Genomic DNA, 26,555 nt, shown 5'->3' with positions numbered 1-26,555 from the left:
GATGGATGTTTGGACAAAGGAACAAAGCAACTAAAGACTCTGCGTAATGATGTTAAGATCAAGGATAACATTCTTTACACCAAGTATATAGATCTTTCAAATATTCCATCTTGTAAGCCATCTTAATGCACCTCCCTCTTAAGCTCCAGCATGAATCTCATGAAAAGTAGAACTCTAATATAAGCTCCTTGTATGCATATAGACCATGATGAATCAACTAAAGGGATTGACAACCAAAACAGGCTACAAATTTAAATTTTGGTGAAATATTTAGTTCTTTCCTCTTTCACCTAAGAAACACTTTGTCCGAAAGCAAGCACAAGGGGGATTACACCAATGGAACTATGAGAATGGCGTGACAGAGTTCAACCCAACCAAAAGGGAGCAACTCCTTTGGAGAACCAGCTTCCCTTTACCCACAACAAAGGCAAGGACAAAGGGGGTTACACCAATGGCACCATGAGAATTGAGCGACTGAGTTCAACCCAAACAAAAGGGAGCAACTCCTTTGAGAACCAACTTCGCTTTACCCACAACAAAAGCAAGCACAAAGGGGGTTAAACGAATGGCACTTGGAGAATTGAGTGACAAAGCTCTTAACATGAGAACACAAAACTGTCGTTGGCAAATCTTGATATTTATCATTCTTAAGGTTGTTGACACAAAGCTTATAAATATCTTGTGTTGCATTGGAAACATGTAGTCTAGCTAGAAAATCATCTTAGGAGGTAACTAAATATGCAGTACTTAGTTATCATGTTAGCAAATGCTTTCAAGAACCATTCTTCCAACAGATAGTAGAATGAAACCGCAACAAGGTGAACCACTTGAATGAATAGACTCTTGCTTCAACCCTTAAAATTGTTTATTGCACCAAAGATATAAGTGATCCTTTAACGAACTTCCTGTCCTCTCCAAATTGTAGGTAAATCCCAACACAAATTCCCATGGATCTATCTAACATAGTTGGAAGGCATCACATTGATCTAGATCTGTTTCAACCCTCAGGATTTGTTTCATTGTGCACCAAGATATAAGTGGTTCTTTAAAGGAATTCCTCTCTTCTCCAAATTATAGATAATATCTCAAGATCCCAAACGCCTTTAACAGGGCACCTTCTGCACAACAGTAATAGCCTTCCATACCTATGTTATCGGAAAACTTCAGCCAGTGAAATCCATCTTAAACCACTCATAATCCCTCTACCTATGTATCAGAAAACATTAGCCAGAAAAAATCCACCTTAAACCACAATCACTTCTAAAGGTGTCCCATAGCTCTGAGCTGCAGTGAAAGTATCGTCCTGGGTAAATTAAACCACTGCTGTGCTGCCTTATGGAGCATGCAAGCAAACTAAATTATGTAATTTTGCCACAAATTGGAGAAAATTCGATAACTTGAGCATACAACAATGACTTGCCCAAAATCATGAAAGTAGACTCTGTTTCTCGACTTCCCCAAGGAGTTAGCATCATTGGACAGCCTTATGGAGCATGCAAGCAAAACTAAATCATGTAGTCTTGCAAGAAATTGGAGAAACTTTGATAACTTGAGCATACAACAATGACTTGCCCGAAATCATGACAGCAGACTTCAAACTTTGCTTGACATGCAGCCTATTTCTCACCTTCCCCAAGGAGTTAGCATCATTGGACATCTTTTTCCAGATGAGAAGGGGTAATCAGGACACAAATTTAACAAAAAAAGATTCATGGGCAGGTCAGCCAGAAGGCAATATCATAGCTAGGAACTAAATAAAGAAAGGTAGCTTTAGAAAACCTCTACACTACAATGCATTATTCACCGCTTCTACAGTAACCTACTCATTAACCTCAGTGCGGTGTCGGCCATCACACAGTATATGCATACCTTTTACAAGACCTCCTGGATACATTACAACCCCTTACCATACCAACTGCTACACCTGACTTTTTCAACTTAAAACACCGTTGGATACCTCTGCACTGTCAACCTTTCCAGAGTCCTCCATTCTTATCTGATCATCTCCTGCTGAAACAGACACGGTAAAACAGTTGAGCTCATAATGTAAAGGTGTACAAGAATTTCCCTAAGATAATTCTGCCATCCTATTCGTTTTGTTGCACACTATAACTTGTGTTAAAGACACAGTCACCCCATATTTTACAACAAAACTAAGTGGAGCTAGCAAGTCCCTCATGATACAAATCCAACAGAACTCCCCCCAAAACAAAACTATGGTCCACATACCTCCATCCTCCGGAAGATCTGAAGTCCACAGTGTCAAGTTGTCTCTTAACAGCTGCATAATGAGTGTGCTGTCCTTGTAAGAATCTTCGCTCAGGGTGTCCAGTTCAGCTATAGCTTCATCAAATGCTTGCTTTGCTAGGTGGCAAGCTCTGAACAACATTCAAGGCAAAAGCAACATTAACCCTATGGACAGCCATTAGTGCCTCGAGAGTACAAGCTCAACAGCTAACGAAATAACTCACCGCTCTGGAGAATTCATAATCTCATAATAGAAAACTGAAAAATTCAAGGCTAGCCCCAGTCGAATAGGATGTGTAGGTGGTAAGTCTGTCCCAGCTGTGTTTGATGCAGCCTGTGAAAAAAACGAGCAAACAAACAAGAATGGCAAATCTGAGAACCATCAACAAAACATCCTGCATATATTGAAGCATATTGTGAATCCTATTCAATCGAATTAAAAGATAAATCAAGCATTCATTGGGAGATATAGTGCAATTCTAAGAGCATAAGCAAGCCAACAGCGTGGTCATAGGGCAGCAACATAAAGCCACGCAGTCAAAAAACAGCCGGTGGCAGATATCTACCAATAAACTTCCATTACATCCAGGACAAAGTCAAAGGTAACAGTTAGTATGGAAAAGAAGTGATCAATCACCTGATAAGCTTTCAGGGATTGATCTGCAGCCTCTTTTCTTTCACTGCCTGTCTTGAACTCTGCAAGATACCTGAAGTAATCACCCTTCCTGTATATCCACAGGACAAACAGTCAAGCGAAGTCCAATTCGCTAGAAAGGAGTAATAAAAGATCAAAGCGGATTGCACTGTAGAAATTGAACAGATAAAAGCAGTAATGATGGTCTTGACATAGACAAAATATAGAATTGACATTAGTTCTTAGACACGACTATCAAAATCCCAAGCACAAGGCTACAACTACATTTCAAAACATATATTGGGCACAAAGACGGATTACATTTTGTAATAGAAAACCGTAGATTCTCCAGTCCCGGAAGAGGGAATTAGATGCTCGTCTATTATCATCAAAATGTCGTTACAAATCTTGGAGAGCTCTTCCTCGACCTTTTTCCGGTATTCCTTGATCCGTTTTACATTCTGTTCGTTAGCTTTTGCTTCCTCCTTCTGTTCTATAGAAGAAAGTATGCGCCAAGAGGCTCGACGAGCACCAATAACATTCTTGTAACCCACGGAAAGGAGATTCCTTTCCTCCACGGTGAGCTCCACATCCAACTTCGCCACTTTCTTCATGGAGTCCACCATTTCTGCACACGTCAAACAAATTTGGGTCTATGAGTTTGCAGAAACCTTGGGCAGCTCCGGCTATCACTGCACATTTGGGTTCTCTTACTAGGGAAATATCACTCCGCATCAGGGTAAATAGCATCCGCACCCGCAATCCAAACTTTGAAAAGGAAAGCAGTAGCGATACATTCTAAGAAAAAACGATTGGCGAGGCCTGGGAGAGAGGGAAGAAGGAAGACCTACCATCGTATCGCTCGGCCTGTTCGGCGAGCTTGGCCATGTAGACATGGCTGTCGCGCTCCTTCTCGGTGCTCATGATGGGCGATGGAGGGATTGCAGCGAAAGGAGGGAGAAAAGAGGAGAGGGGGGGGCGATGAGGGCATCAAAATGGAGAGGAGAGGGAGGAGAAGAAGGCAGAGAGATCAGAAAAGCTCCATAGCTTGGAGATGGAAGATCAGAGGCGCTCCAAAAAGCAGAATGAGATACCCTCCCTTGTGAAGAAGAAAGCCACAGCTTTGCCTTGAGATCGATCGGACGGCCCACATCCCACCTCCCTGCCAGCTAGCACCCATCTCGTCCGTCCAGTACCCCCCCCTTGGTACATTTTATACATCATTTCACATTTCATTTCAAAACATATTTTTTACCCACCCCCTTTTCAGGTGTTGACCTACTACTGCTACTAGTACTCCTCAACTTGGCCATGTGTCCCTAACCATCGCCATCTCTCACTTGGGTACCAGGCTTGCCATCTCCGCTCTGCCACCTACCATGGCATGATCGTGACTCGGCCCAAGCACACACTCTCGCTTCACATTGCTTCATGCCCACCCCTCGGCGCTCTGACGTTCACACCGAATGGAATGGGCAACAACACAAAGGTCACCGTCCTCAACCCCCTAGAAGTTCGAGTAGACAGACTATGTCTAATATTCCAAAAACAAAGTTCAACTATCCAACAAGGACCCACAATGACCACCCGATGGCCTTTCTCAACGCAAGCATATCCATAGGAATACAGATTTAGGCCTAAGTTTACTTCTAATAGTAGGGCCTACTGTGCATTGTTGGAGCTAGCTTCTTAATGATTTTAAAACACGGTCTTGGTCTCATCTCTTTTCATCTTTCGCACCATAAGGGTATCTTCATCTTCACTCAATAATTTCGTAGAAAAGATGTTTTAAACAACACATAGACAATTGTGCTTTATCTAACTGCGAGCTTTTGCCAACATAGATACTATTGAGTCATGCATTGTGAACACGCACAAAAAGAGTGTGCAAACTACAGCCCATTGGACCATATGTCACTTCCATTGAAGAATCCAATGTAACTTCTATCCTTTCAGTTATGTGATGCAGTTGCACGCAAGGGACATTGTTGTGCACAAGACGAATTGCAACCCCTCGGGATTCCACATGTGGTAATGTGGGACTTTGGATAAAAGGGTATGAAATGTGCACTTTTAACATTTGAATTGTTGAGATGAAGCATGGAGGTACCACCCTGCACATGTATCATTCCCCTTCTTAGGCCTTTTGCTTTAAGGACACTCATCCCATCAACACGCAAAGTAATGAATAAGGGCAATTAAACAATGCAACCCAAAGAATAGCCTAGCAAAACTTCACATGACTTTTTGGGGGAACTTAATTTAAGTATACACTAATTAGATATATTTTTGTTAAGAGAAGGGCTTATTAACCTATCCATATATAGTATGAGAATGCATTCAGAGAGTGTGAGGGGAAAATCAACTAGGTTGCCTATCCATGGGTGCCCTTTGCCTATCCATGGGTGCCCTTATTTGGTACTATCAAGAGCCTAGACTTTAAAAAAGGAGGAGATCTCCCTTCCTTAAGGAAGTCGTCAAGGCATTAGTCAAGAGGAAACAAAACCATGAGCTTTAATAATGTTGATATTGTATCGGCTTACGAAGGATTAAGTACCATGATAAGCCATGACCGAAGACATGTGTTCAACAAGTGAAGGAAATGCCAAGGAGGTTGTGAATTCAATACATTTTTTTGGTATAGAGATTAAGGAGCTTTTAATGGAGAAATTGATTCTTGCAAACATCAAGCATTGCTAGGGGACTCTAGTCCCCAACTTTGACTCTATTAAGATTATTTACGATAAACTTAATGAGACTTAAATTGACATCCCTTACGAGGATATCTTTCTCATAAGAAAAACTAGCCATGACAATGTAATCCATCCCCAATAAGTGTTGACGGAATTCAACGAGCATATCTTTCTCATAAGAAAAACTAGCCATGACAATGTAATCCATCCCCAATAAGTGTTGACGGAATTTAACATATGATCCATCAATCCTAGGTACTTTTTCTTCTTTTGTTTCACATAGTGCTAGAAATAGCTTCTTTTCAAAAAAGGTTTATGCAAATACAATAGATTTCCTCCATCCATCCTAACTACGGTGCATTTGAAAGGGTTCAATAAACATCCATGGCTATGGTGAATTGTAAAAGTAGTTCTTTTCTAAAAAAGGTGTCTATTTAAGTGGAATAGATTTATTTTATCCACCATGGCTATGGTGAATTCTAAAAGGTTGTCATAATGTTTTTTTCCATGATGCATTGCATTTGTGCATAACACTATTATGCTCTAAATATGCTTCAACATTGCATTTTCCACTCTTACTAGATAGTTTGTGTCACAACATGTCCATCACTTTTGAACAATTCATCAGCCCTTTCTTGCATTCTTTTTCTTTGAGGATATGGAAGAACATCTTAGTGGGGGCCTCTGGCTTGTAATAATTGTCCTAGATTTAAACCTTGAGCAATCTAAAGCTCTTGATCTTTGAGGAACATGTTTGCGTCTCAATAGGTGAGCCAAATAAGGATGTCATCATTTGGTTGTTGCTATAGATCTTCAAGGAGCCATTTTGATGCAGCACATATTATGATCGATATCACAACTTCAGACATTGTTGTTAACAATGCCTTCGAAAAATCTTTTCATCAAATATCTACATATCTGACATACACATGGAGTGAAGTAGGTTTTAAAAAAATGTCAATGTTTCACTGAGATTTGAAATATGACATGATGGTTATCACTTTACTACTTCAATTTTTAAATGTTTTGAAGGAACCAACATGAAGAAAGTATAAACTTATTCATTGCCCAATTAGAAAAGGAGTTTGGAGTAGGCTAGATCTATACTTTGCATCTAGGCGGGGGGGGGAGAGAGAGAGAGAGAGAGAAAGCATTTCCACTAGCTATTCTATGTGTGTGTTAGCATACATATTCTATGAATGTATCACACACAAAGTTCATCAATGGGTTGTGTACGTACAATGAATTCGTCCTTTGTATGGTAGGCTCATACATGTCCACACAAATCTATGACTCCCTTCACAAATGAAGAGCATACAAGGTCCATAGGAGGTGAAAAATCATCTAATCTCTCTCTCTCTCTCTCTCTCTCTCTCTCTCTCTCTCTCTAGCCTTCGCTCTAACTCTGGATAGCTTTGCTCCAGACCATATAGATTCTTTGTGGTTCAACCCATATAGCTCTACTCTTGCGTGTATAGTTCCTTCTCCTCTGCACATTTAGCTCTAGTCCAATCTGTACACTCGTCTATACACCGACCCCATAGACCCATCATTCAATATACACCCATCCCTTTGTGCCCACTTACCTCCCTCTAGCCTACTAAGCTCTAAACTTTAGCCCCTAGCTAGGCACAAATGGGGACACCCCTTTTGTCCTCACTCACTCTGAGTTGGGATGAACCCCTAGTCCTTCTCAAAGGTTAATTACAACCAAGCTATACCTAGGAAGGGCAAACATGGAGTAAATGGAATTTCCCAAAATGAAGGCCCTTGCTACTTTCAACCATGTCAATAGGAAAATATCCTCTAATTCCTTTCGAGAAGATATAATAGATACATTACAACAAGGACGATATAATGAAGTTGGCTAATTTCAATAGTATCAAAGTGAAAATAGCCAATGCTAAATGACATTTGGAGTCTATCAAAGGGGTCACATGCTCAAATCATTTGTAAAAATGAGGCAAACTCATAAATTAAAACACATTCAGATTTGGATATCAAAAGAGCTCCCTCCGAAATCAGCTTAAGCAAAGAGCCATAGAAATCAACAAAGTAAAGGAAGCCAAGAGGGTAAATGGCCTAATTACTTTAATTGATGTAATGAAAACAAAAGTATCTTACAATTAGAAAATAGTCATGCTGTAAAATAATAGTGGCATGATTCATGCATCCCATAGAGATGATTCATGCGCTCCCATTTTGGAGATTTGATGTACAAGCACTTATTTGGTCTAATAGTTCTCTCTCTCTATCTCTCTCTCTCTCTCTCTCTCTCTCTCTCTCTCTCTCTCTCTCTCTCTCTCTCTCTCTCTCTCTCTCTCTCTCTCTCCCCCCCCCTCTCTCTCTCTCTCTCTCTCTCTCGCGTGAAACCACTGATTCAATTAATTACTGGAATTTACAACCGCTAACACCAAGTGTGGCATCAAGAAGCAATGGGAAAAACTTCTAAAAGATGCAAAGAAATATCACCTATATGATAAGCATCATATAGTGATACAAGCAAAGAATGCCTAAAAAATGCATATGTATCAAAAGGGGCACGAGAGGACATGCCAAGGTTTCTATCATGCTAGATGGTCCAGTATGTAGTGAATCTAACCCACAAAAATAAATGGGTATAGTCAACAAGAGAGGAGTGAAATCGCCCAAATATCCAAAGTGCTTGGAAAAACTATGGGAAGGGAAGCAAATCAAGGTAATGCAGTAAGGGAAAGGAGCTTCAGGTTAGGGAAAAGCGGGCATAGTGTGAGCTATGTGGGCAAAGACGTATGAGGGGGTTAAGATATTACCCACATGAGCCCGATGTAGCAAGATAATGAGGTGACGGGACTTGATTTGTGAGAGGGAAAGGAGCTTTGAGTGAGAAGTGGAAAAAGTAGTGGGAGTTGTGAGGACAAAGTCCTACGAGGGGTTTGATGTATGGAGAGGATGTGTGGGTCGGTTGAGAGCTAAGAGGGCATAGCGACACAGGATGAAAGGCTGAAATTTATGGAAGGGGGTAGGGGTTGTGTGCAAAGTTAGAGGGTGTTGAGACTGATTAAGATTTGGTATGAGTGTGACAGCATAGGAGTGTGACATCACAGAGAGAATTGACAAGAAGGGTGAGTGGAGGCACTAAGAGAGAGTGCTAGGAGGGTTTTGTGATGGGTGGTGAGGTTGGAGGAGCGGGTGTGGGTCACAGAGATGAGCTTAAAGGTAAGGAGAGAATTGAGAGTTCAGAGGGGTGGTGGAGGTTGAGCGAGCGCATATATGGGAGAGAGATGGTGCAGTCGAGTAAGAAAGAGAGTTGGGGAGAGGATGGTGGGAGAAACAACAAACTGGAGAGGGGATGGCAATGCAAAGTCAACAGGGTTGTGAGTGGATGAGAGGGGTGAGAGAGATAAGGATGGGAAATTGCTAGATTACGGGAGAAGAGAGATGTGAGATAAGGGAGGGGAAACAATTAAACACAAGGAGAGTGAAGAGAGGGGAGGGGGAAACAAACATAAGAAGAAAGAAGGGGATGTAAAAGCAGCAAAGAAGAAGCAAGATGACCTATAGGAGTCACAGGGGAGGAAATAGGAAAAGGAGGGAAAAGAATGCAAGAGAGAGCACAAAGAGAGAGAGTGGTAGGGAAGTAACGCAGCAAGTGAGGAGGGAAAGGAGAGAGAGAAAAGGAAAAGAAAGGAAAGAAGTTGGGGGAGAGAGAAAATTGAGAGTAAGGGGAAATTATGGTTATAAAATAACTCTAAGCCCCTCCTCTCGCCATGAAAATCAACAACATGAACCCTTTCAAGGATATGAAGGTGCCATTACTATGCAGACCTTGATCTTGATAGCCACACAAAAGTTATGAGTCTCTATTGTGTCTTGACCCATTGAGGATGAATCCAAAGCATGTACAACTAGAGAGAGACTAAGGTCCCGTTCACACTGTCCGCCCGCCCCAAGTAGTGTAGAAAAATAGTGACAATGTCCACGAGGTGGTTGGTTTATACCACCTGGTGGACAAGATATAAATATAGACTGCCCATTTATTACAAGCAAATTCGATTGGCTTGGAAGTAGACATAAGTATTTTAGGCCCCACGGCGCGGGTTCAATACCCAACAAGAGCAATTTGCGCTCCCATTTTGGCAACCAGCCACTCCATGGGTGGCTTTCATATGGCAGAGGAGCTTTTTTTCAATCCCTGTCCGAGCCCCCTTTTCTATTGGGCCATGTAGGATGTGTGCCCTTCAATCCACAACTTGCCCATGTCCAGGGGGGTGGTGTGAACCCTGTCTAAATGGGAGAAGTGGATTATGCGGAAGAAAGAGAATGGGGTGAGGTCATGGTGGCATGGGAAAGGGGGAGAGAGAGTATGAACAAGAGTAGGAGGGAAAATAGTGTAGAGAAAGGGGGCATATATTAATATGGAAATGATACAAGTGGGGTTGATGGGGAAGAAAGTGTGTCCCTCTTCTCACGTCTCCCTTTTGTTGAAAGATCTAATAAAGAAAGTCTTCTTTGAAAATGTTTGTGTGTGTGCACACGCGTGCGCTTTCACAAAAATGTGTGTGTGTGTGTGTGTGTGTGTGTGTGTGTGTGTGTGTGTGTGTGTGTGTGTGAGAGAGAGAGAGAGGATCGGAGGAAATGGTTGTTTCCGATCTTCATCATGCCTAAAAAGAATGGGAATTCGCAAGAGTGTGTGGATTATAAAAGCTGAATGGACAATCCATTCTCATTACCATTCACAAACAACATCCTAGACAAAGGGGCAAGGCCTGAGATGTGTACTCATTCATGGGATGGATACTGTGGTGGATAAACTAGATCACTCTAGCAAAAGAAGATAGGGACCACCTTCTTCACAAAATGGGGGGCATATTCCAGGAAGTTCGTGCCATTTGGATTGACGAATTCACCAGCTTCGTTTCAAAGGTTTATGATGGAAACCTTTCAAGTGTACATTGACGCATCCTTATCCGATTCCTTTCAAGAGTATATTTATGAATTCTTATCCATTTCTTTCGATTATCTCTTAGCGTACAATAAAAAGCCAATGGCCTAAAAAATATGTTTCAAAATGCAAAGACCAAATCTCCCTCAACCCATACAAATGTGTATTTTGGGTCTTTTCAATGTTCTATTAGGGCACACAATTTCAAGTGAAGGGAAAATGACACAAAAGTCAAACATTGACACCATCCAAGAAAATGAAAATCAACTTCATCAATTTGTGGGATTCCTTAGCTTCTATCAAAGATCCATAAAGAAATTTGTTGGAGTAATTGAACCCTTGTATCGATTGACTAGGCAAGTAATGAAGCTTTAATGGAACAAAGAATAAGTGGATCATTTCAAACCTTGCAAGGGATGGTGGTGAAAGCACTAATATTGTAGAAGCCAGGCTGAAATAAATTTTATGTGCATTTGGATGCATCAAGAAGGGAATATGGATTTCTTCATTTTCTATGTGAGTCAAATGCTATCAACACTGGAAAGGAATTACTTGACCACAAAAAGGGAGGTCCTAGGAATGGTGTACATTGTTCAAAGTCTCTGCACTCTTTATTAAGCAAACCATTTGTGTTCTTTGTGGATCACCAAGCCTTGCTCTACTTGATCAACAAGACGTTCATGAAATCGAGATTGATCAGATGGATGGTTCTTCTTCAAGAATTCAACTTCAAGGTCATTCATAAACTTGGTTCATCCCATAGAAGGCTAAAGATCTAAGGAAGAGATGGATGATCAGCTGCCCAATGCAAGATATCGTTGTACGAGGATAATCACGAAGAGATCCTATGATGCCTTTCAATATCCACAGTTTGTGAAGATGTATGAACGGGTGAATGGCAAAGGATTGCATTCAAATCTTACAAATACACAACTATCTCACTAGCCATCTATACAAGAAATGGGGGGATATGACCCTCCAATAATGTGTCTTTTCACATGAAAGGGAGATAGTGATGGCCAAGGCACATTAGGGAGTGGCTCGACCAACATCACAATCAAGAAAATATTGAATGCTGGATTATAGTGGCGAAATATGTATGCACATGTTGCAAGGCATTGCAAAAGGTGTGATGTATGCCAACAAGTGGGTAGACCAAATTTCAAATATCAAATGCCACAACCTCACTTATCCATGGGAACCTTTCCCAAAATGGGGTTTAGATTTTAATATTATCTATCTATTCAAGGTCGCGGAGGCAATAGTGGTGGCAATAGATTACATCACCAAATGGCCCAAAGTGAAACCATTGCAAGATAACACAATCTAAAGCACAGTAAGGTGTTCTTTGTATGAAAATATTTGGACACCCGATCAATATCATGTCAAACAAATAAAGCCTCTCAACTAAGGGGGTGCATTACTAATAGACCATATGCATCACATGCATTTCAGAATTCCTCATTCACACAAGGAGTCAATGACCTACTATCCAAGGGCGAATGGTCAAGCAAAGGCCACGAGTAAAGTGCTAAAAATAATTCTTCACAAGATCCTGAACAAACATAGAAACAACCAAGATTTCCTATACCCCACTTAAGGATAGTAGTCCAATACGCGATTGGCCAAGAGGAAGCCTTGTACAAAAGGCTAGACAAATTGTCAAAGATCGATGAACTGTGCCATAATTCAAAGGAGAAGGAAGGCATGGCATGATTGCCACATCAAGGGGGGGGGGGGGATCAAAGAAGGCATGCTCATTTTGCTATATAGTACCCCATTGGGGGTGAGGAAACAAAGCTTCTTCGACTATGCGTTGAGCCATACAAATCAAGCACTATCTCCATAATGGGATAGTCATCCTCGAAGACTAGAATGGGGCGAATTGCCAAAACTAGTCGATGGATTGGACATCAAAGAATCTGAGTCTAAAGTTCAATTCGTTGCGATAGAGGGAGCCACAATAATCAACTGAATGGGCAAAGTTGGCAATTGGCAGTTTACCCCGTTAAATCAAAATTAATAATATGAATGGACATGATCACGGATGTAAGAGGCATCGAATCTGGCCACGTTTCTTCAAAATTTGGTGCTATTAAAGGCCCACGATGCCATAAAAGGAGAGAATATCATGTTGAAGAAGACATTTGAGCTGAATAGGTAGTGACCTAGCATACTCACCTATTCGATTTAGTTAATTAGTTATCGCCCCCCTCACTCTCAATTAACCTATGCCTAATATGCAATTCTCAATTAACCTATGCCTAATATGCAATTCTCAATTAACCTCCCCCTCCGTCTCTAATCACCCTCCGTCTCTGATCTGCCTCGCCTCCCCTCTTGCGCCCCTCCATCCGCTCAGCACTCTCCTCCCTCCCTCTCCCTTGCCACCCTCTGCTCTCCTCCCCTCCCTCTCCTCCCTCCCTCCCCCTCCCCTCCCTCTCCCTTGCGCTCAGTCCTCCCTCCCTCCATCCCCCTCCCCTCCCTCTCCCCTGCGCTCAGTCCTCCCTCTCCCTCCACTCAACCCTCCCTTCTTGTTCCTCCCACTTGTTTGGCAAGCGATCAATTTCCAAACTCCTAGTGTGAGGGAGTTTGGCTAGCAATGTAGAGTTCGGCAAGCAATCAACATGATCATGTGTAAGAGAATTTCCAACCTCCTAGTGTGATGGAGTAAGGACAACCTCAAAAAACTCAAGGCAATGTGTGCAACCATGGAGGAAAAGAAAGCGTATTAGGCGAAAGCTTAGAAAGTCGTTGCACAAGTGACCCAAAGAGAAGAGAAAGCGCACCATCGATTCGCTCAAAGAGAAGCTAGAAAAGGCAAAGCAACTATACACAAGAAGGAATCAAAGGCCAAGGTGACCTTTGAACATTTGGACCGAATCAACAAAGACAACATAACCCGCAAGCCCAAGTACAAATTCTTGAGGCCTATGTGGACACAAAGTGCCCATCTCTCAATCAAAGTTAAATGAAGCGCAAACAAACTTTAACTCATATTTTATAGCAAAGGTATAAGCTCCAAGCCAAATGGAAGAGTATTACAACATTTGGCTACACCACTTAGCCCTTCCAAACTATTGTGCTACAAAAGTATCTCAATAGTGACATTTTAACCCACCGTACAATGGCAAGTCAAATTCATCCTCGAACTACAATACAAGAGCTTCTTCCCCTGCCTGCTCCAATAGGTTCCACCTCTAAATTTGATATCATTCAAACTTCATGATTCAATCGTTTAGACCATGTAGTAGTCGAACTTCTCCCGAAGCAAATACTGGTGTGTGAACTTATTGTCAGTGCATGGGAATTTGTGGTCAACGCACAAAAAGATCAAATGAGCCACACTCACTATGTTCAATATGCACATGCAAGAAAGCCTCCGAACACTACAACCATACCTATATGAGAGGAATTATCCTATTAATCATGCAAGAAGGTTTCAAAACTTATTTGAGCTTTGTTAATTGGCATGAATATGACAGTTTGATGCTTGATCAACAAGTCTTGTGTGGAGTTCAACATAAGCTCAAAACCATGCAAGTTGTGACAGTTATGATGCCCTTTCTTCATCCTATCTCCATAAATAGTGGAGTTTGGTGTAAATGCAGCTCTCTACAAAGGGAAAGAATGAAAAACGCTATGTCAGAATAGCTTGAAAGACTTATCCAAAGCAAATAAAATATGGGGGCATGTTTTGCTGAGTGATATCAAAAGTATGTTCTTAAGAAATACCATCGTAGCAATGAAGGAACCGTCAAATTCCTTAGGCAAGCCAATCATCATTTGAATGAAGTTCGCATGCCTAAGTCAAGGAAGAGAGTTGCTTGCTGTAGCTGAGTCTCATACAGCTGAAATGGAAGGATTGAGATCATACAATATCACTCCATGAACCAATTCACTCCGTGTACTTCCATGTAAGAAAAGGCCCTTTAAATCCAGAGAGCACATACTCAGATGTACAGCGAAAAGAATATGTATTGATATGGAGAACCAATTACGAAATCTAACAATACATGTACCAACCACACCTTACAGCACACTGTCGCTGAGGTAATGTAACAAAATCGGCTCCTTATGCTGTCCTACTGAGATAGACTCCTCTCTGCCAGGCATCTTCCTGTAAGCTTTTCAGTAGCTACAAAAGTGAGTCCTATTGCTCACCCTCTTAAACAACCCCTTTGGGTCTTCTACTTGCGTGTTGATGTGCCTCAAATGTGTATCTGGGAAAGGCTGAAGTCCCTGCAGACTGAAGAACTTGGAGAGGGCAAGAGCCCTCCTTATATAGGGGATCAGATCTGGCCAACCTGCAGTCTGCAGGGCAACCCAGATCAGCCGACCTGCAAAGGGCCGACTGGCCCAGCTATTGCCAACTGGACCTGGCCCACTGCCGACTGCCACATGGCAGGTCTGTGGCCTGCTTCCCGTCGTGCAGCTGCTGCTGCCGACCAGGGTGCTGGGCCTATAAATGGCCCCAATGCTGCCCTGCTCCAGCACATTGGCCCCTTCCATGAGCACATGGCTGAGCTGTATCCGGCCCTTGTGTCAGCCCTAAAACTAGGCAGACAGTCAGCCCTAAATGTTGACCAGGGTGGCCTACATGGCTCCCCTAAATGTAATCCAAGAATGATATGAACATGCTGCTCATGTGGCAGCCAGATTGCGGCTCACATGGCAGCTCCTCTCCATCTCCCGTTAATCCCATCCTAAGTCATGTCATCCACACCCATGTCATTCCCATTCTACTCTAAAAGTTATCCTATCAAAAACCAACATTCTGCTTCGAGACTTTCGATTAGAGATCCTATTTTGAAGCCTAATATTCATCTCCGCAGCTACTAGTGCATCTTTTATAAACAAATCCTGCTATTATATGAGTAGGGCACCTTGCTCCTGGTTGGCTGACCTGTATGAGTGGACAAGGCTAGAGCTGAAAGCTGTGGAGGCCAAGCATGTAGAGTATTAATACCATTCTTCACAGTCCATATGATGACAAGACAGTTCTTCCATACCAATGTCCTAGATCCCCCGATAGGCAAGTCATAGGCATTTGAATCCTCGAGACCTTGGAAATGACTTCTCCTATAGTCAGTTGTTCCCATTCAAGGAGCCCATGCCCTAGTAATGGTTGGAAGGGAGGAGAGGGATAAGGCCAACACCGGCTTTGTTTTGAAGTGGAGCAACATCTTCACTTTTTTGGAAGGCCACTCAATGGACCCGCTACGAGTCTCAGCACCTTGGACTCTTGGATTTGGAGAAGGCATACGACAGGGTGGATTGGGCCTTCTAGGAACATAACATGCAGTGAAGGGGCTTCTCAACACATTGGACCAATGGGATCTCAATGTTATATGCATGCAGCTATTCATTGCAGTCACACAAGGAGGGCCTTTGATACACACTGTAAATAAGACTACCCACTAGCCCCTTTCTTTTTCTTCTTTGTCACTGAGGCCTTGGGTTATTTTCTCCATTCCTAGGAGGTAGAATTCATTGGGTAGCACTTCCCAATCCGCTAGGAGAAGGAATTTTTGATTCAGAGTTTGCAGCTGACATTGTGGAAAGGCTCAATACCACCAGGCAAGGGTGAGACTCTTTCTCGATAACAATTATGTGGCTTCTTGAGCCAAGGTGAACTGGAACACTCACTTGGAGAGAGACCCTTGGCTTTCATTGTGATTAGCATCTCCATAGGGTAACACGTGGCCCTGCATTGGTGAAATCTTCAATGGTTAACTTGTGACTATACAAATTTTAACGCACAGGCATAACATTTCATGCCATTTAAGTACATACATATACATACAAAAAATACTGAGAAATCAAACTGTACACAGATATGCCCAAGAACAGGAAAGCTTTCAAATATTGGAAGTTATTTATGTGGAGAACCATCGATGGACTGAAAATATTTAGACAGTGACGTTTGTCCAGGTTTGGAGCTTGTTAATTTTCTGCGCTTTGCAACCTGCCTCTCTTCACGAACCATGCAATTCTTCTGTATACTGATTGTGCTTCCTTTGCCCCTTGCTACATATATATCTTCTAAAATGCGGTGTTGCTCCTCCATATTTATATTTCTGAAGTCGACTAGCTCTTCAGTATCTGCTGAACTAGAATTATTGTCACCTGAACTCTGCAGTTGTCCAGAACTGCATGCAAAGACTTCTGCAATATCACCAGGACTAAAGAACGTGGGGATACTTTGAGAATCGTGCCCTCCACTTATGCTTTTATCACCTATCCTTTGCAGTTGTCCAGATTTGTACACATGGACCCTCGTCTCCTCATCAGGACAAGGGACTACAGGGTCGTTTTCAGAATTATCCCCACTTAAGTGGGCTGTAGGTCGCTGCTCCAGTTGACAAGGTGATTCTCTGCAGCACAACTTAAACTCTTCAATTCCAGAAGTGGATTTCTGCCCAGCTGATAATGCACTTGCATGCTTAAGTGGGCTTTCTTGTTTTAGGACTAACTCCCTGCACTCATGGTCTTCCAAGTGATTGCATGAATTTTCAGCATGCAAGCCTCCAATATCCTTGTTTGATGAGAAACATTCTTTTCTACTGCTACTAGGTAAGGTTTCCATATGCTTGGAGCCAGCACAATTGTTATTCATATACCTCAGAAGATCACTGAGCTTAGGTCGTGCTCGATCTGTACCAACAAGCTCTTGTACCACAGCTGAAGGCTTAGGAGGTGCCACCCTTGTTCCCTGGAAGGCATTCACAAAGAAATGCTGAATGGACTGAGAACCCTGCCAAAATTTAAGACAGGACATCTTTATTATCCTGTTCTCAAAAATCTTTACACAAATGTGGTCCAAAGCTTTTACATTAACAACTGGAGACACATGGAACAGAGCTAAATATTCTCCTTATAGTTATTGTATGTTGAGTCTTCTCGTTAGAAATCATACAAGATTGGCCATCATGATGATATTCGAACCTTGCATTGTTATTGATCAGCAAGTTAGGGGCAGCTGAAGTACCTGCATAGGTGCATCTTGAAAGCCACTTGCAGCAATGGCCAAGCGCGTGCAAGGAAATGTATCTTCGATACGCTGAAATAATTGGAAGGATGCTTGTTGCAGCAAATCGGCCAGGTCCTTTTCTGTCTCCATTGAACTACATACTCCAGCCATCTCTGTTTGGCTCCCTATTTTGCTCTTCCCTTCACAAAATTTGTTCTTGTGCTTTAAATGGCAAGCTTCATACTCCTCCGTTACTTTTTCGACAACAGTATCATTCTCAAGGACTACGCGTGCTGATTTACTCACTTTGTGCTCACTTGCAGATCTTGGGGTACTTAAACACAGAGAAGAAAGCAGCTGTAGTACTGCACGTGGCATTGGACATGACTTTGAATGATCCCCACTCTGCCTGGATAATCCAGACCGGTAATATAGTTGCAGACTGTGAGGTTGGCGGTGGTTTTCTCGAGCATCACGCAGCATTCTTATTGACAACTCCTCAGCTAAAACTCCAAGCCACTTCCTGCATAATTGAAGGATTAGAAGTGCAAAAGGGAGCATGGGTTTGATTAAAGAACCAAACAATAATTTTATGAAGTATCCATGATGGTTTATCTGAAGTGTGAAACTTGCATAAAATCAAAAAGTAGTCCGATCTTATAGTACCAAATCCTTCAACAATGCATAAGAAAAAGCATGGCAGAATAGCCTATTTGTACACAGTTTCAGTACCTGATTACAGCAAGATCTTGAGTTACTTGGAAGGACTTGGCAGCTAGCATGGACTTGGGTATCTGCTTTTCATGCACTGCATTTGTACCATGAGCATTTAAAATACATTATATAGCTTGCTGCTCATGGAGTTACAAGGTCATGCTTTATATTAATAACCATGAAACAAAGGCACTAGCTTCATTCACTACCCTACAAGAGCAGCACTTTCTCACTTCACACTTCGAGACCTATCAGCCAACCAAAAAAGGTAGTCATCCTGGAGGAAACCTGGATGCAGTGATTAGCTAAGGCAAATACTCCTCTTACAGAAAATTGAACCCATACTATCTGCTCACTAGGCTTTCCAGATTGCTTTCCACAGATCCAAAATGAAATGAGCTAAAATACTTCACCCTTTCAGAGCAGGAAGCTCAAGTGCTAGTAAGCATTGTTTCAAATGTGTGGATCACACTTACAGTGGCATTACCATGGCCTGTGGCGGCATGTGAGAGAAGGAATAAGGACTGAAGGTTTACTCGATCATCCGTGCAAGCAATAAAACCTGGAGCTCTCTACTCAAGCCCAATCCATCTCTGATAGGTCAGGGACTGCCATACGTACCAGCTGGACAGATCAAAGAGTTGAAGAGAAGAGACTTGGTCTGGGGACCATGGAAATGAGAGTGGAAGCACTGGTGCGGCAAGTACGGCATAGCCCCTGCTCAATCAACCTGCATAGCTGGCGTCATCGTGAAGATCTGCTTCACGATTTTGACACAATTTGGTGAGGCCTTGTCCAGGAGCTTAAGTCCTCAGATCAATCCCACAATAAGACTCTAGAGTGATGCCCACTACAGATTTCTCATCCTCCCTATGGATTCAGATATTTGATATCCGTGTTTGAGTTTGTATGTCTTGGATGCACATGTCTGCTTAGTGGCTCCACCCATTCAGCTCATTGTATTGGTTTTTTCAGTCTCATAGACCCTTGGGTCTTTTGAACACCTTAGTAAACTTTCTTTCTTTCTCTCTCTCTCTTCACACATTGTCACGCACAGTCACATGCACACACACACAAACTATAGTGCACAATGCACACCATACACGTGATCAAAAACCAAAAATACATACATGTACAAAAAATATTGCAAGTACATAGACTATAGTACATAGTGCACAGTACACAATACACAGTGCACACATGTGCACATACACATAGACTATAGTACACAATACACACACATACACATGATAAAAAAACCAAAAGCATACACATTACAAAAAATAGTGTACATACATAGACTATAGTACACAATGCACAAATGTACACATACAAAAAACAAAAAATGAACCCTCCCAAAAAAAAACATCACAAATTTTTACAAAATTTAAAAAAAAAAACAACATTTTTTAAAATCCTTTTTAATAGCGTTTTGTTTGGAAGTGCCAGTTTCCTAGAAAGTTTCTAGCATAATGAAACACATTTTTTGGTCACTATGCTCCACCTCCATGCCACATACATGCGCACCGAAATAGCCCATGCCCTCCCCTGGATCTCCTGTAGCAGCTCCTCACAAAGATGCACTACATGCCGGCCCAAGAGGTGAAGCAGCAGAGAAAGAGAGAGACCCTCAGACCAAATTTCCTCATGGTCCAAGCAGAGGCCTCTAATGTCGAAAAGGAGGTAGAGGACCTCCGACGTCGAGAGCTGGCCCCAAGAAGAATCTCTGCAATTGCCACAATGCAATCAACTATTGAAGAGGCCTCCAAGTGGGTGGATGTTGTGAAACGCATGCCTGCAAAGGCAATCGTTTCAGCCACCCTACTTGAGCAGCAGCAAAGAGCCAGTAAGACTCTCAACATCAGGGTCCACGGGATTCTACACACCAGCTCCCTTGTCTCAGATGCTACCACCTTTGTGACCTCGACCCTCGGGGTATCGATGCATGGCCTTGAGGGGGCATGGCGAATCAAACAGGACCTCACCAGAGATCACTCCCTAGTGATACATTGCAGACACACGCAAGCTTGATTGGCAGCCTTGTGAAAGTTTGAAGCTCTTCGAGATCACCCATAGGTTCACATGGATGAAGATCTTACTCCTCTACAGGTAAAGAAGAAATGAACCCTCCTACAACAACGGGACGCTGCTCGTAGGGAGGGGAAATAGGCAATGGTACGTGAGCAATGGCTCTTGTAATCCTAGACGAGGACCCATTGACACACCTACCTAGGGAGGCGAGGTCTATGAGACTCATAGGATCGAGACCTTGACTTGTACTATTGGAACTATAATGGAACCTTATGGTTAGAGCAAAGGAGCTTCTCAAAGTCCTACACAAGTGAGACATTGTGTTCTACATAGAGACTCATCAAGCTTCTCCATCCCACCGCCTTGACTTAGAGCTGACCATACCCACCTATTGTTTAGCTAATCCATCCCACTCCCACCACTTAGCACATCCCACCCCACATATACCACTTAACAGAAGATTCACTTTGATCACAAACTAGCCCCTGCCTATGCCGCCCGCCTCTCTACTATGCTTGCTTATCTCGATGATATCCCCCTACTACAGGATAGAGCCACGCTTATCATCCGCTCCCTCCATGATGCCGCTCTCCAGTCCTTTGCACATACCACCAAATCTACCCCGCCTATTGCACATTTGATCAGTTCCTGCAATAGCTGGTATGATGATTAATCAAGGCCTTGCGCTGTCAACTCGGATTCGAGATTAGGGATCACCTTCCAATTGAGATAAAGATCAAATGAGAGTAGTCCGTTGAAAGAAGAGGGACTTCATCCACCAAAATCTAGAAGAATTACTTAACATTATGTTTAGCATTAACTCCAATGATTTTTTGTGGAAGTCCACATCCCCAAACATATGGCACACTTATGCATGCACCCTTTGTGACATCCCTAATCAGCCGACTCTAGACCTCCCACAACTACCTCACTACTCACTCTTCACCACTAGTGATATACAACACGCAACTCTCAAGCTACACAATGGCCGAGCCAAAGATCATAAGGGGTTATGCACCGAATACATTGCAAATGGCTTAGTACCTTAGCCTCAATCTTGGCAAAAGTTATTCAACAAGGTAGTTTGCACAAGTTTTCCTCACACGGGCCCTTAGCACCATTGTCTTAATCCATAAGGCAAGGGAAAACATGAGCCCGCAAAACTACAAGACCATCATGATCGGACATGTTATGTCCAAGATATACGCATCAGCACTGGACAGTGAAGTTAGTTAGCTTGTGGGATCTGAGGGATTTAGACTTATGGGGCAGGCAGGTTTTCAAGCAATCATGCTATATGGGACACTCTGAGAGTTGTTATTGAGGAGGCCCGAGCACAGAAGCAAAGAGTTTATTGTTGCTTTGTGGATTTCCGCAAAGCCTTTGACATAGTACCAAAGGTCTGACTATTCAGACGACTACTTCATCTAGGGTGCAGTCAAGACATCATCTGGATAGAGTCTAAACACTATATGAGCACGTATCATGCAGAGTTAAGACATTGACTGGGTGGATTAAGGAGATCATGAGCACGATTGGGATCAAACAAGGTTGTCCTTATCACCGACCTTGCTTGGCCTATACCTTGATGAGCTTGTGTCCTTCATGAGGAGCAGTTTCACCCTTAGCTAGTTCTGGGATCCCGATTCTACTATATGCAAATGATGTGGTTTTACTCCCCTCATCAACCGAGGGTCTCTTGCAACACTTGGATGCACTCCAAACTTTTTGTGACACGCACAATTTGAAGGTCAACCTTTGTTAAACCAAGGTCATGATCTTCAACACATCTCGTTCAGCCACACATCGAAAGCAGTTTACCTTCGATAGGGTATCAGTGGAGATTGTTGTATACTGTACATACTTGGGGGTCCTTTTCTCAAGCCTAGTCTTCACAATGAGACCAACCATGAAGGCCAATTTGAGCAAAGGGTATGCTCCACTTGCCAGACTCGAGCGTCGGTGCTTTCATTCCCATTTCTAGGACCCCAGAACAAAGTCTATTCTTTTTTACTTGCTTGTTCATCTAGTTGGATGTACGGCAGTCCCCTTTTGGGAACATATCTATTCGCGACAAACTAATCCTGTGTAGAGAGAATACAAGTTCTACTTCTTTGCTTATATGATCCATAGCAATCCATCGGTTCCACATCATATTCTACTAGCAGAGTTTGGGGCTACCCCTCTGTAGCTTGATGTAGCCTTTCAAGTGGTCACATATCTTCATAGCGTCAAGGACTTTGGCACCACGACATTTGAATGATGCAAAGGACCGTGGCTTGCCTTGACCTCATCTACTGCACTAGAGGCAGAGAGGGATCAGAAGACTTAGTATGCTCAAACATGCAGATGTTTTGCAGGACTAGGACTCCATTGGGACAAACTCCTACCATTTCCATATAGCCTCGAGACTCCATCCACTCCGCTCACCTATAATTAGTAGAACCAAATCATCAAAGAAGATCTATTATAACTCCACAAGTATAAGACTTGGCTAGCACCTCATGAGCTTTCGGTAAAACTCAGCTTCTACAAAGATCATTGCTTGCAAATCTCAGAGGCTTTTACATTACCACTAGGCTATACTCAGATCCATCTTCCACATGCACTAAGGATCTCGATTGGGCAGTTTTGAGTATCTGATCATCGGCTGTAGAATGAGACAAGATGGGCAAAGGGCACTCCATGTGAGAGAGATATGCACTTTATGTAATATGCAAGAGATCGCATTTATATAATATCCAAGAGATCACACTTTATGTAATATGCAGGAGATTAAGATAGAGGAGCAATTTGCATTAGATACCCTATTTAATATGGGATACGTGGAGAGCACCACTTTCTATTTAGGAGCGATTTTGGCCCACTCACAGATTTCTTGGCCCATCTTGGTCAGCAACGTGTAGCAATTTCTTGGTCCATCCTGATCAACAACGCATAGCGTTTTTTGCCCACTCGGAGATCTTGGCCCATCTTAATCAGCCAATGGTTTTCTCCTCGAGACCTATACGGCTTCATGCGAGCACAAAAGAGAGCACAAGGAGGACCCATCACCAACCAGAGGACGATCATGAACTTTTTCTCGGTGACCCGAGCCAAGGGCGGCATGGGATGAGACGTAGTGTCACACACTCTCTGTTTTTTCTCTCTTCTAAGATCACGGGAGCAGCACCATTTATTTCCTCCCAGCCATCTTTCGCTAAGGCTCACGAGCCAGACAGAGATCTACGTTACAAAATCATATGAATCATTATCTTCTCTTCTCTCTCTAGCCTCAGCAAACCCCAATTCCCTAGATAGATCTAGATGCCACATGTCATCTATATAGGGCCTTCCTAATGCAACATTTCACCCCTCTCTTGGGATGCATTTAATTCCTTGCCCCTAGGCACAATCTTAGCACTAGGCCCTTGGTCTTAGATCTATCTAGTCTGGTGCTATCAGCCCTCACCTAGGACCTTGACATTAAATCCCTCCCGATCATTTACATGAAGCGCAAACACATAAATTACAGAGATAGATCCTTTAAGGGAAATGTCGACTGATTCTTCCGAGGTCATGCTACCTCGGCTAGAGCGTAACATTCCTTCCCTCTTCAGATATCAGCGTCCTCGATGATAGTCTGGGAACACTCTCCGCAACTGATATACGGATTCCCAGGTAGCTTCGGATAGAGGCTGACCATGCCATGCAACCAACACCGTGGGTATCTTTCGATTTCGTATTTGCATTGTTCCTCGGTCCAGGATTCTTGTTGGTTTGCGCCTTGCAATATCCTCTATCTCCTGAAACAAAACCACACCTTCGATTAGTGAGTCACCTGTATGTAAAAATTTCTTTAAGCGTGAAACATGAAAAACCGGGTGCACCTTACACCCCTGTGGCAATTCTAATTTATAGGCTACACTGCCTATTCTCTTTAGAACTAACCACGGCCCACAGTATCGAGGTGATAACTTAGCACACTCTCCTGAAGTCAACGACTTCGAGTGCGAAGGAATTCTGAGAAAAACTTTTTCTCCTTCTTCAAATACTCTTATAGACCGATTTTCATCCGCATACACCTTGGCTCTATCCATAGCCTGGCGGATATTAGCTCTCGCAAGCGCTAGCATCTCCCGCATCTGAACTACAAAGTTCGCGGCACTAGGCACTTTCTGAGGTACTCCAACTATAGTTGGATTGGCTGGCCTATAACCATAGTTCAGCTCAAACGGACTGAACCCAGTAGATGAATGTTTCCTATCATTGTAGGCAAACTCCAACAATGGCAACCACTTGTCCCATGTATGTTGCCTCAATGACACATATGCCCTCAGCATATCTTCTAAAGTTTGGTTGACTCTCTCCGTCTGACCATCCGTCTCAGGATGATCCCCACTACTCATTCCTAACTCAGTCCTCAGTGTGTCGAATACCGCTGTCCAGAAATGACCGGTAAATCTGACATCTCGGTCTGACACTATGGATCTAGGTAATCCATGCAGACGAAATATATGTCTAATGAACAAATCCGCCACTTGTGGGGCACTAACAGACTCTCTAGTCGGAATGAAGTGAGCCATCTTGGTTAGACGATCAACCACCACAAGGATAGAATTATATCCTCCTTGTGTTGCAGGTAGCCCTACAATAAAATCCATGGAAATGCTCTCCCACTTACTCAGTGGTATCTCCAAGGGCTGTAAAAGTCCGGGTGGCTTCACCCGCTCGGCCTTACTTACCTGACACGAGAAACACCGTGTCACATACTCATGAATATGCTTTTTCATCTTTGGCCAAAAGAAATCTCGCTTCACGAGATCATGTCTTCTCGACTCCTGAATGTCCCGCACACGGGCTATCATGGCATTGTCGAATGACTCTCTGCCTGAGATCATTCTGACCAGGTACTACAACCTTGCCATTTCTAACTAGCATACCATCCCTTATGGTATATCTTGCATAAGTTTGGCCTTTTCTGGATGCCAGGTCATCCTTTTCATTTTCCCCGGGTTTTAACACATGAGCCTTAAGCCATAAGTTCTGAACAAACTCGTCCACTTTTTGAGTTTCTCTTATCTCGGTCATTAGAGCACTCTCTAATACCGTGAAACTCAGGTTATGCATAATGCGAGACAACGCATCAGCCACCTTATTATCTTTTCCTCTTCGGTACCGAATCGTTAGATTAAACTCCTGCATGAGCTCTGCCCACCTAGCTTGGCGGCCCCTCAAGTCAGGCTGTTTACAAAAATGTTTCAGAGTATCATGATCCACATCCACATAAAACTCTGAACCATACAAATAATGCCTCCATGTTTTCAAAGCATGGATAACTGCATACAACTCCAATTCATGAGTTGGCCAATTCCTTTGAGAGAGAGAAAGCTTCTTGCTTTCAAAGGCTACTGGCCTTCCCTCTTGAAGGAGGACTGCTCCTACCGCAATGCCACTTGCATCGGTTTCTAGGAACAACGGTTTCTAGGGATCAACTATTTTTAACACCGGTCCTGAGACCACAGCTTGTTTTATGGTGTTAAAACTTTCCTGTTGATTCTGTCCCCAAATAAAAGGTACTTTATCCGAGGTTAGATCAGTCAATGGCGATACTATTCCGGAATATCCTTTGATATGCCTTCTATAAAACTGGACAAATCCCAAGAATGATCGCAACGCGGTCAGACTCTGAGGGATTGGCCAAGTTAGTATCGCAGCCACTTTCTTCGGATCCATTTCTACCCCCTGTGGAGTAATTATGAACCCTAAATACTCAAGCCTAACCATACACAGTATAGTTTTCTTTTTATTCACATAAAGACTGGCTTTCCTCAAAGTACTGAACACTATCCTTAAGTGTTCACGATGCTCAGTAACACTTTTACTGAATATCAAGATATCGTCAATAAAATGTACTACGAACTTTCCGATATACGAACGTAGTAAATCGTTCATAAGCATGACGAAGGTTGCTGGAGCATTGGTAAGTCCGAAGGGCATTACCAAAAACTCATAATGACCAAACCTGCTCCTGAAAGCGGTTTTATGCACATCCTCGGCTCTAATCCGAGTTTGATGATAGCCGCACTTAAGATCTATCTTACTGAAAATCACGGCTCCATGTAATGCATCTAGCAAATCATCAATCCGAGCCATCGGATACCTGTGCTTAACAGTGATATTATTCAATGCTCTGTAATCTATACAGAGGCGAAACGTATCATCCTTTTTCCTCTTTAATATCACTGGCGAAGCAAAAGGTGAAAAACTTGGTTGAATCTGCCCCAACTTGAGGTATTCTTCCAGTTGTCTACGCACCTCCGCTTCTTCAGCAAAACTCATTCTATAGGGAGGTCTATT

At 42.7% G+C, this 26,555-nt stretch overlaps 2 protein-coding genes across 4 annotated transcripts in view; both read right to left on the bottom strand.

Moving 5' to 3' along the window:
- Positions 1 to 1,693: 1,693 nt before the first annotated feature.
- On the bottom strand, positions 1,694 to 3,987 carry LOC147905835 (14-3-3 protein 7-like). 2 transcript variants are annotated; one of them, XM_087375061.1, is made up of 6 exons: positions 3,733 to 3,987; positions 3,203 to 3,509; positions 2,885 to 2,972; positions 2,472 to 2,581; positions 2,230 to 2,378; positions 1,694 to 2,010 (listed from the first exon to the last, which is right to left on the bottom strand). In XM_087375061.1, the coding sequence occupies exons 1-6, from the start codon at positions 3,803 to 3,805 to the stop codon at positions 1,934 to 1,936; spliced, it is 804 nt and encodes a 267-aa protein (XP_087231187.1). In that variant the 5' UTR covers positions 3,806 to 3,987; the 3' UTR covers positions 1,694 to 1,933. The 2 variants fall into 2 exon arrangements, with proteins under 2 accessions (XP_087231187.1, XP_087231194.1); XM_087375068.1 differs by having other exon boundaries at positions 1,694 to 2,007.
- A 12,359-nt stretch (positions 3,988 to 16,346) lies between these two features.
- Positions 16,347 to 26,555, bottom strand: part of LOC147905834 (DNA polymerase eta-like) — a 47,368-nt gene continuing 37,159 nt past the window's right edge. Inside the window, exons 10-13 of one of the 2 annotated variants that reach the window (XM_087381932.1) lie at positions 18,204 to 18,279; positions 17,490 to 17,994; positions 17,122 to 17,255; positions 16,347 to 16,875 (exon numbers count right to left, since the gene is read on the bottom strand). In XM_087381932.1, the coding sequence (XP_087238058.1) occupies positions 16,374 to 16,875; positions 17,122 to 17,255; positions 17,490 to 17,994; positions 18,204 to 18,279 (1,217 nt within the window). In that variant the 3' untranslated portion in view covers positions 16,347 to 16,373. Of the gene's footprint in view, positions 17,256 to 17,489; positions 17,995 to 18,203; positions 18,280 to 26,555 lie in introns of both variants that reach the window. The other variant, XM_087381925.1, reaches the window with a different exon arrangement.

Source organism: Dipteris shenzhenensis, chromosome 1 (assembly GCF_047967505.1).
Source record: "Dipteris shenzhenensis isolate YYH24624 ecotype China chromosome 1, Dip_SZ_1.0, whole genome shotgun sequence".
Lineage (NCBI taxonomy): Eukaryota > Viridiplantae > Streptophyta > Polypodiopsida > Gleicheniales > Dipteridaceae > Dipteris > Dipteris shenzhenensis.
This window is presented reverse-complemented; position numbering and strand designations above follow the sequence as displayed.